Below are 10,703 nucleotides of genomic sequence, written 5' to 3' on the forward strand. Positions count from 1 at the left end.
TTTTACAAATCAAGACATTATTGTATTGAAATATGAATTGGTACATTATAATTTTGATGTGACGTAAAATTTGAAGGTGTTGAGTTGTGTCAACAATTAACCGAGAGTAGGCGATCAAAAATTTATGTTAGGTTGACTAAATTGATTTATTTTGTTTTAACATTATATGTTTTTACCTCTACTACTGAACGAACATTTTCAACAATGAAGGAGGTGAAAACGAAACTTCGTAATAAAATGAATGATGATTTTTTTACCGACTGTTTAACACTCTATATTGAACGAGATTTAGCTAAAGATGTGATATAAATATTGATGAATTTTATGGTGTAAAATTTGTTGAGCTAAATTTATTTAAACATTATTATATATATAATTTATTAAATTAAATTTTAGCCAACACCAATTTTAAATCTATTGATCCTTGGCTAGAATTAATTCACTGATGTTATAGTTTTTTAGTTTTGAAAATTGAGTTTTCTTTTCATTGAATTGGTGTTCTTTTCTCTCGTTTTTCAACAGGTAGCTTTCCAATGACAACAACAACAAATCAACTTTTATTGAAGTAAATGAAAGAAAAGAGTTCTAGTTCATCAAAGTTGATTTAAGAGTCCTGATGTCTAAACACGAAAATGTAGTTGGGCAACAACATACATGTTAAGCCTGATTCAAAACTGAAATTGCATCTCTGGTGTATAACCAAGAGCTTCCAAGTGAGCCGCCATTGCTTTGTTCATCGGAGGAGGGCCACACCTCAGGAACTGCACACGAGATCAGAATGAATCATAAGAAGTTGATAACAAATAACAAAACCCACCATTGGGGTTTGGCATATGAATAAATACACGCTGCTGAAGAAATCATAATGAAAACTGCTTAATACTAAATTGTGAGATCAATAATATGATCCTTACCTGAATATCAGATGCTGGTGCAGGGCAGTGGGCTTGAATCATTTCCTTTGACACAAAACCCACACCACCATTCCATGCTTCAGTAGGAGGCTGCAGAGAAAATCAAAGGCTATTTATTTCAAGGAAAATCAAATTCTTTGTCAATGGTTGAGCTGAGAAAGTAAACATGTATATAGAGTGTCAATATATTTTTATTACAAACAATAGAAGGGTTGGGATCATATAGTGACTTCATTTCAGACCACTTTTGTACTAGATCCATATTCGGTATGAAAAGTGTTGTTGAATCTAAAAAGGGCATCACCTGTGGCAAGACTAAATCTTTGTGAAGCATGAAATTCCTAGTTAATTGAGCTTTCTACCTTAGGAATCTTTATGTCAAAGTCTATATCCTTGAATCACATAACCGGGAGACTATTTAGAGAGATAACTGACCTGATTCAGTACATAAAAAACTTTGAAGCGATCAGGATAGTTCTCTGCCAAGCTATCCAGCTCTTCCTGAAAATACAAAAATAAAAACAGAAACTCGCTAAAATTTGGAACAAAATTTCAGCATTGACTGTCTAAAATTGATATGCACAACACATAACAATTACTTGTTGCATTAATAAAGGCGATCATCCACAAATAGCAACTCGATTTTCTTACTTTCGATTTTCTCATTGCCATTTTTGTAAAATTGTGCCTGAGTCTTAGGAAACAATGTAATAACTTCCATCAACTTTACAAGTATTTTAACAAGTTAGAACCCATATAGTGAATTTTTTTTATTCAAACATAAGTCTATAATCATGAATTCATTGTCCTACACAAAACAGACCAAGAAATTGAAATCAAGCCATAAACAGCATAATAAAGGTCAAGCTAGATTTTCTATAATCAAGCCATAAACAGCATAATAAAGATCAGGCTAGATTTTCTATACTTTTAAGAAAATCATATTTAGCATAATGGACACTAGAAGTTCATTACCTTCAGGAGAATATCTTCAAATGTGACGTTAGCATAAACAAGATGAACTTTTGTCCTGTCTTTTGGATTCTCAAGTATGGCTCTAGCAACCTAGACACAAAACAGAACAAACATTACAAAAGATAGCGAAAGGATACATCTCCAAACATGTGGATTTCAGATAGTTTATGGAACTACAAAAAATAAATAAATTGATAGTAGTTACCTGGAACATAGGGGTGATGCCAGATCCTCCCGCAACCATCCCAAACGCTCTAACTTGACCAACTTGATATTTGAAACGTCCCTGATCCAACGAAAAAAAAAACGAATTAATTAACTGATATGAGCAACAACGTCTATACCAAGTCTTTGAACAAATGACATGAATATTTGTATTGAACAACTCAACCATCAAGCCACGTTAAATTGAATGTTTACACTACAATTGGCCTTTTATTCTTTTTGAATTCGGTCAACCATTGGATTGGAGCCTTTGAACAAATGACATGAATATTTTCATTGAACAACTCAACCTTCAAGCCACGATAAATTCAATGTTTACACTAAAATTGGCCTTTTTTCTTTCTGAATTCGGTCAACCATTGGATTGGAGCTGCACTGGACTGTTCGTAGACATATTGTTCTAATATCGCTAACCTAAGTGGCTTGGCAAGTTATCTTCACCTAGTGTGCCTACTCTATGCTCTGAGCCAGGAATAAAAATTAAGAAATTTAAAAACAAGACACAATTGTGGATGAAAAGGAAGATGTCTTAGCAGAAAAAGGCAAGTAATATACTTCACATTCTAACAGTAACCATCAGGTGAGTATTCCAGATTGCTCAAGAAGCATAGATCCTAATTAGAAACACATTTATTTGCAAATTTGATTTCATAGAAAGGGTGTTTTCTAAATGAGGATATTAAAAGTAAGTTTAATACATCATATATAAAAAGAGAAAACAAAACAAAACAAACCTTAGGCCCCTTGACAGAAAGATAATCACCCTCACTCATCTCTCTGAAGTGGTGTGACATTCTTCCTTGTGGATACATCTAGAAAATATCAAATTCAAATTGTTAGCCATGCAAGTCGAAGATCTGAAATGTAAACAAAATGAAAGAAGACAGTTCTTCTTATAAGAAGTATTATCAACATGCCTTAATAACTAATTCAAAATGTCCAACATCAGAATCCAAAGTAGTTGGTGTATATGGTTTGATGACATCTTCACCTACACTATCCTTACCCCTGAACAAAAATTGGACAATAAATCCAATCAGATCGATTAATTCAATGTTTTTATACATATACAACATTAAGATATGTTCAGTACTACTCACTTGCAGCTGATATGCTGTCCAATGGGAAGACCCAGAACAGAAGTGGGTGTTGGAAGTTCAAATCTGAACTTAGCCACATTATGGCTGATCTGTGTCTTCTTTACTAGCTTGAACTGGTTGAATTTTTCAGGATCTATACAGCCTATATAGAAAATCGAAGAAACTCAGTTGAAAAAGAAAGCATTTGAAGAGGATTCACTCGATCCAGACCACACACACACACTCTATCCGTCTCCTTCTCTCCAATGTAAAGCAATTGAAATGGGATCAAACAATCAAACCCGTGTATATAAAAGTAATGCATGCATATAAATTTCATACCTTTGCGTTTCTTGCTAGAAAACAGGAAAACGGCTGCAACCACAACGGCAACAAGGGCAACGGCAAGACCCAGGATCTGGGTTTGGGTATCAGCCAACAGATCCATAGGATTATTGCAAATTCAGGTACTTTTTTGCAATGGTGTTTAGCCTAGGATCTGTCGAAACGAAGATGAAAGGGAAAATGGAGTCCCCAGTGACCACTAATTTGATGAGAATATAGGCGATATTTATTTAAAACACAGCTCTTACCTAACCCAACCTAACAAAACCCAACTGCGGTTGTTGGTTGGACTTGAATATGGTGTGAAACGTGCACTTTTGTCCTAATTTATTGTGTTAATCTAAATTTTTGTGTTTTTAAAAAAAGGTTTATTTTATTTTATTAAATTAAAGTAAATAAATATACGGTACAATTATTAATTATTTCTCTCACTATATTATTTATTAATTTGTTCAATATTTTTACTTTATCATTTATAATATTAAATATGCCACCCAAATAAATTAATGTTTTAGTCAACCATTACATAAAAACTTAAAGTGTTTCATAAGTCCCAATAACCCAAACATCTTATCAATAATTTAATCGATCCTTTCTTTCTTTAATCTTTCTTTAATCCGCACTGCAAATGAGTCGAGCCGAGCTCAAACTAGCTTGAGCTCGAGCTCGACTTGATTTAGTATTTATTAGTTCGACTCGAACTCGAATGCGTTTATAAATGTGAGCTCGAACTCGACTCGACTATTTACCTCTAAGCTCGTCTCGAATTATTAATGTTTTAGTCAAACAATACATAAAAACTTAAAGTGTTTGATGTTTGGTTATTGGGAGTTTATCCCAATAACCCAAGCATCTTATCAGCAATCTAATTGATCATTTCTCTCTCTAATCCGCAATAGGGCTGCAAATGAGTCCAAAGAAGTAGATAGAACAAAGACCTCCTCTTTTCGTCCGCTCTTCCCGAGCCGAGCTCAAACTAGCTTGAGCTCGACTCGATTTAGTATTTATTAGCTCGACTCGAACTCGAATGCATTTATAAATTTGAGCTCGAACTCGACTCTATTATTTACATATAAACTCCTCTCGACTCGAAAAGTTGAACAAAAATTAAATTTTCAAATTTAAGCTCTAACTCAAACCAAATTTATTTACAAAATTAAAATATCAAAATTTCATACATATTAAACATTTAAAACATGATATTTCAAAATTAAAATATGAAACAATCATAACTATTCAAAATTCCAAAATGTGATAATTTAAAACATTAAATCACCACTACTAATCAAAATTTTAAAACATAAAATTCAAAACTCAAAGTACAAAACTATATAAATTATTTGAACATTTAATATATTAATCTTTTTTAGCTAATGTTCTTCTATCATAGCACACATACAACTACCTGCATTCAATAATATAAAATATTTAATCTTAAAAATAATTAATATAAAAAATAAATATTAAAAAAAATATAAAAAAAATTAATTGATCTAGATATAAACTAATTAACTAACTGTGTTTTCCATTTATTAACTCGATATATTTTCTATTAAATATTATTATATATATTTAAATTATTTAGGTGTAATTATAACAAAAATCTAACATTATAATAATATTCTAACTTATAACAAGAATTCTATTAATTCTTTCTTATATATTATAATATATATTATTAATCTTACAAATTAATTTTTTCTCTAAAATATATATAATAAATATATTAACTTTTTTTTATCTTTTTAAATATTATATATAATATATTTTTATTATATAAAATATATTAACATTTTTTTATCTCTTTCAATATTATATATTATAAACATTTATTATATATAATATATTAACCATTTTTATTCATAATATTATATATATATATATATATATATATATTATAATATACTTATTATTATATTTATAATATTTATTTTTATTATATATAATATATTAACCTTTTTATCTCTTTCAATATTATACATAATATACCTTTATTATAAATAATATATTAATTATTTGTATTTATTTCCATAATAAACTAATTATTATATATTAATATTTATTTTTATTATATATAATATATTAACCCTTTTTTATTATCTCTTTTAATATTATATATAATATACTTTTATTATATATAATTTAATAAACTTTTTATTTTTTTTATCTTTTTATCATTAATCAGTGTTATTCTATATATTCATCCAACCCTATATATAGAATACTAGAAGGATTCATTTCTCATAAAAAAAAGATATATAAGCATAATTTCTCTTAATACATGAAAAAAGAATGAATAAGACTTATCTTACCAATGAGTTAACCAATAAAATAGTTTTTTCCTTTTATTGTTGCTGAATTTCCTTAAAATAAAAAGAAATCAAAGTTATCTATAAATAATAATTATTGTAAAGTGAAAATAAATTTTAATTACATATAAGCCTCTTGTGAATGAATGAGATCGATGTGAAGATTGAAAAAGAAGAAAATGAATAAATGAAGAGTTCAAGAAATCATGAAGACTAAAGAAGAAGAGATAAAGAGCTAAAATGATGTAGAATGAATGAAGAAAAGATGAAGAGTAGAGAAAATAGTGAAGAGTGAGTGAAAGAATTGGTGAAGAATGAAAAGAAATGAAAAAAGAATGAAAGAATTGAAGAAGAGACACGTATATTAGATTAAATTAGATCAGATGAAAAAGATTAAGTTAGATGAAAAGTCACGTAGACATGTTAGAAATTGTGGTTTTACTTTAGGAATTGTGGCTTCCATATAGGCTTTGAAAAGAAAGAGAGGGAAGAAAAAATATTAGTTGAATTTTGAGTTTTAATATTAAATAAAAAAATATATTATATATTATGAGACTCGAAAAAGATCGACAAATCATCGAGTAAGCATTATATGAGCTCGAACTCGACTCGAATATTAAACGAGCCGGCTCGAACTCGGTCAAAGTCAAACACAAACCGAGCTTTGACTGAATAGCTTGTGAGTGGCTCACGAGCAACTTGACTCATTTGCAGCTCTAATCCACAATTCTCTTACATTCATCATACCTTCTTAACTCAAGACTAAATTAGTCATGAAATTTTAAAAATCAATTTTTTCTTAATTTTTATCTAACAATAATTTTTAAGAAAAAAACCAGATAAAACTAAAAAAAAATCACTTGTTAGTTAAATCATTAACCTATCACCAATTTAATTATTTCATTAAACAATTCAAATTATCAAATAAAATATTACAAATATCATTAATTATTTTCTCTAACATATGCAAGTATTAAATACAAAACACTTGTAAGTCGAATAACATTTTTAAATTATATATATTATTTTCAAATAGTTATATATGTTTTTCAAATATTGTCCTTTTATATATTTTAACTTATATATATGTTTTGTATTATTTAAGTAATATATGTATATACTATTTATAAACCGCGGCAGTGATGCGCCCGTTGTTTTGCCATAACAATTGACCAACAATGTTAACAAATGTTAAACTTACAGAAACACTGTATAAATAAACAAAAATTAGATTGTTATTTTTCAATAACCATTTTACTTCATTAAAGATAATAATCAATTATTTTAAATAATTATTAATATTATTTTATTATTATTATTATTATTATTATTTAAATAAAAATAATTTACTATCTTACAGTTTTTTTACATGAATTTAATTACAGGTGACTAACAAGATTCACTGTAACCTTTATTTAATCAAATGGTTCTTATTAAGAAGTTGAACTTGAGACATTTAGTCTACGAGATAATACTTTTATCACTTTAATTAAATCTCAATCTATTAACTTTATAATAATAACATTCGTAGTGTGTGATAGAGGTTCGGTTGAATTTCTATGTCTTTTATATGTAAATAAATATTAATAATTAATTTTAAATAATTAATCAATATAAAATAGTTGATCATTATTAATATAAAATGAATTAATCATTTATTTTTAATAACTCTCAATGTTTATTATATTCATAAGTTCATTTATCTTAAATCATTTTCAATGATTATTATATTTGTAAGTTTGTCAATAAGAAGAAACTTACCTATACTTTGTAACTTATTGAAAACATAAACACAAAAAGGTTATAACTACATTATGTCATTTTACATTTAACATTCCATGGTTGACAAGAATAATACCCGATCATATGGCATGAAGCATCAGGACAACTTAAAAAATAATTTAATAAGAATGAAAATATGACTTAGTAATTAAAAACACCATGAGAGATCCAACTAAGATGATTTAATAATCAAGAACAATGCAAGCATGTCTATACTAAAATGTGTTTGTGAAGAATACCATATAGTCAAATAATGGATATATGTTTGTCCTATATCTAGTACTTGGGTTTGAATATTTGAAATAGAGTTCAGAATTGTGGATAAAAAAAACATGAAGGTATTCGATCGGGGTTCGGATAATAATATTTTGATATTAAAAAGAGAGTACTATGTTTATATGGGATGAATTTAATATTAAAAGAAATTTGGTGTAAGTCTTGTATAGTATTTTTTTTTTGTAATGGGTTGTAAATCATCCCAATATTTAAACCTAATTATCTCACATGTGCAACATTGCGTGCCTTCAAATAGGATTACAAGAATAGTGAGTAACCCCTTATAACCGATTTGATAAAAAAAAAATCATTTTCTTGGAGCAAGGTTAAATATTTGGTCTAGATAGGATTTGAATTCACATAATTCAAATAACTCGAAATCGAATTTTATTTTTAGTTTTTGATCGAATTTTAAACCAATTCGAATTCAAATACAGATTTTAATTTAATTTTTAAGGGATTTTAACTCGAAACCAAATCAAAAGCCGAATTCATTTATTATTATTTATTTTTATTATATATTGTATATTTTATTCTATATTAAAGCCTTCCAAATTTATAAGATTAAGTGAAGATAAAAAAAGAGCAAGTGCAATTATTGTAATAATTTGAATTTTAATATTCGGTTTGTTTTTCAAATTTTCTTAAAAACATAAAAAATTCAAAGAACCCGAAATGAGTAACTCGAATAACTCAAAATCGAATCGATAAACACTCCTATTTCCGTATAGGCGTGAAAAGTCACTATTCTCTTTATGAAAATTTTACGACTATTTGATTCGTGGAAATATTACCGATTGTTTTGGTATATCGAAATATTATATCGCAAAATATAAAATATTGATTTCTTCGGTATATCGAAAAATGTGTATGATATGTTATTGATACCGAAATTATCTTTATGATAATGATATAAAATTTTCAAAATTTCAATATATCATTATATACCAAAATAATAATTATAAAAAAAAATATATATATATATATTAATATATTATAAATAAATAATAATTAATAAAATTATAAATAATTAAGTCTTAATTTTCATTTTAAAAATTAGATTCCCACAACTACACACCACTACACGACAATAAACAATAGACAATGTATTTAAGACGAAATTTAAATTCTGAAAAATATATAATTTACTACATTTTTTTCATCTAAGTAATGTTTTCGCAAATATGTGTAGTTAATACTCCGACATATAAGAATTTAGTCAAAAAAATTTTGCGCCGAATTTTCCAATATAGTTGTTTACAGTATTTTCGATTACATTTTTATGCATTTTTTTCATCTAAAGTTTAATTGGTAAATACTTGTGACGAGTTTATGACGATATATTGTTACGAAATTTCAAAGAATAATAGTACCGAATAGTACATTTTTCTAATTATTTACTAGTCATTTTTAAATATTTTATTATTCTTACCTAATATATTTTATATTATATTTAAATAAAATACATAAAAACTATTTGTGATTTCGATATGATATCAAAATGTATTAGCTATTTGTGATTTCGATATGATATTTACATTTATTTGGGCGGGATGGGAAGGAGTGGCACATGATTCTAAGGTGTTAACTGAGACGATGCGTAATCCATTGTCAAACTTTCCCTTTCCAGCACCAGGTAATTATTATTCTATATTTTAAAATTATTTATTTATATTAATAACTTTATATATGTTTATTTTAAACTGTAGATGAATATTATTTATGTGATGCTGCATATACTCATACTCGAGGATTTATGTCCCCCTATCGAAATGTGCGTTATTGGCTCGCTGATTTTCAACGAGGTGGTCGAGCTCGAACGAACGAAGAATTATTTAATCAAGCACATGCAAAATTAAGAAATGTCATTGAACGTACATTTGGTGTATTGAAAGCTCGATTTCCAATATTGGATAAGATGGCGCCATACAGTTTTCAAACCCAAAGAAATATTGTTATTGCTTGCGCAGCGTTGCATAATTTTATTAGAAAGAGATACAGGACCGACTCATTTTTCGAACAATATGAAGTTGATAATATGACTCAAAATAATCAACAACGATGGACTACAATGATGGAGTCTTCGAGACCGGCAGATCAAACTTTTATGATTAATTTACGTGAACAAATTGCAAATCAATTGTCTAATATGTGAGTGAATTTGAAAGAAATATTAATATTTTGTTTTTTATTTAATATTTAATATAAATTACATTTATCTAATTATCTAATTTGAATATATTAAATTTATTAATAAATATAAACAATATATAAGGGTATAATAGTATTAATGTACTTGGTTCAGATATTAATTTTAAATATTATCAAATCAACTTATATATTAAGTACTTAAATTTAAGATGTTCCTATTTGATAATTTAAGTTGTTATTTTTAAATATTTAAGTCATTCAGTACTTAAATTTCAGTCTTCAGTATTCAGATCTTAATTTTTAGTTTTATCAAACACACCCTAAATATGTTAGGAAAAGAGTTAACAATAACAGGAGGTTGACCAAGTATTGTTAACGGCGTCGACTTACACTTCGATATTATCTTTGTTAGAAGTTAATATTTGTTACTATTCTTCACAAGTCTTCACAAACTCTTGAACGAAATCAAGTGCAGAACTGTTTGTTTAGACTTGAAGCGGCAGATGGGTTGGAAGATTCGGAATGTAAATAACACAAGACACAAAGTTTGTTTAAGGATGTTCGGAGCAAACTCTCCTACGTCACCCCTTCTTCTCAACATTGAGAAGGATATTCACTAGAAGATTTGGTTTGAACACAACACTTAT

At 27.5% G+C, this 10,703-nt stretch overlaps 2 protein-coding genes across 2 annotated transcripts; one reads left to right on the forward strand and one right to left on the reverse strand.

Annotated features, from left to right (window-relative positions):
* Window positions 1-534: 534 nt before the first annotated feature.
* Window positions 535-3,754, reverse strand: LOC124941648 (NADH--cytochrome b5 reductase 1). Its single transcript, XM_047481991.1, has 9 exons — window positions 3,536-3,754; window positions 3,215-3,356; window positions 3,032-3,122; window positions 2,849-2,926; window positions 2,095-2,175; window positions 1,890-1,979; window positions 1,350-1,415; window positions 915-1,004; window positions 535-761 (listed from the first exon to the last, which is right to left on the reverse strand). The coding sequence occupies exons 1-9, from the start codon at window positions 3,639-3,641 to the stop codon at window positions 669-671; spliced, it is 837 nt and encodes a 278-aa protein (XP_047337947.1). The 5' UTR covers window positions 3,642-3,754; the 3' UTR covers window positions 535-668.
* A 5,660-nt stretch (window positions 3,755-9,414) lies between these two features.
* LOC124941074 lies at window positions 9,415-10,090 on the forward strand. Its single transcript, XM_047481333.1, has 2 exons — window positions 9,415-9,541; window positions 9,615-10,090. Exons 1-2 carry the CDS (start codon window positions 9,433-9,435, stop codon window positions 10,058-10,060), a joined length of 555 nt encoding a protein of 184 aa, XP_047337289.1. The 5' UTR covers window positions 9,415-9,432; the 3' UTR covers window positions 10,061-10,090.
* Window positions 10,091-10,703: the final 613 nt, after the last annotated feature.

Source organism: Impatiens glandulifera, chromosome 6, assembly GCF_907164915.1.
Source record: "Impatiens glandulifera chromosome 6, dImpGla2.1, whole genome shotgun sequence".
Lineage (NCBI taxonomy): Eukaryota > Viridiplantae > Streptophyta > Magnoliopsida > Ericales > Balsaminaceae > Impatiens > Impatiens glandulifera.

Excerpts from the sequence above, each read along its gene's own strand:
- LOC124941648 (XM_047481991.1), bottom strand. The coding sequence starts at position 3,641 with ATGGATCTGTTGGCTGATACCCAAACCCAGATCCTGGGTCTTGCCGTT. Across the intron at positions 3,123-3,214 it reads GGACAGCATATCAGCTGCAA|GGGTAAGGATAGTGTAGGTG; the intron begins GTGAGTAGTACT and ends ATTTTTGTTCAG. Across the intron at positions 1,980-2,094 it reads GCATCACCCCTATGTTCCAG|GTTGCTAGAGCCATACTTGA; the intron begins GTAACTACTATC and ends TTTTGTGTCTAG.
- LOC124941074 (XM_047481333.1), top strand. The coding sequence starts at position 9,433 with ATGATATTTACATTTATTTGGGCGGGATGGGAAGGAGTGGCACATGAT. Across the intron at positions 9,542-9,614 it reads CTTTCCCTTTCCAGCACCAG|ATGAATATTATTTATGTGAT; the intron begins GTAATTATTATT and ends TTTAAACTGTAG.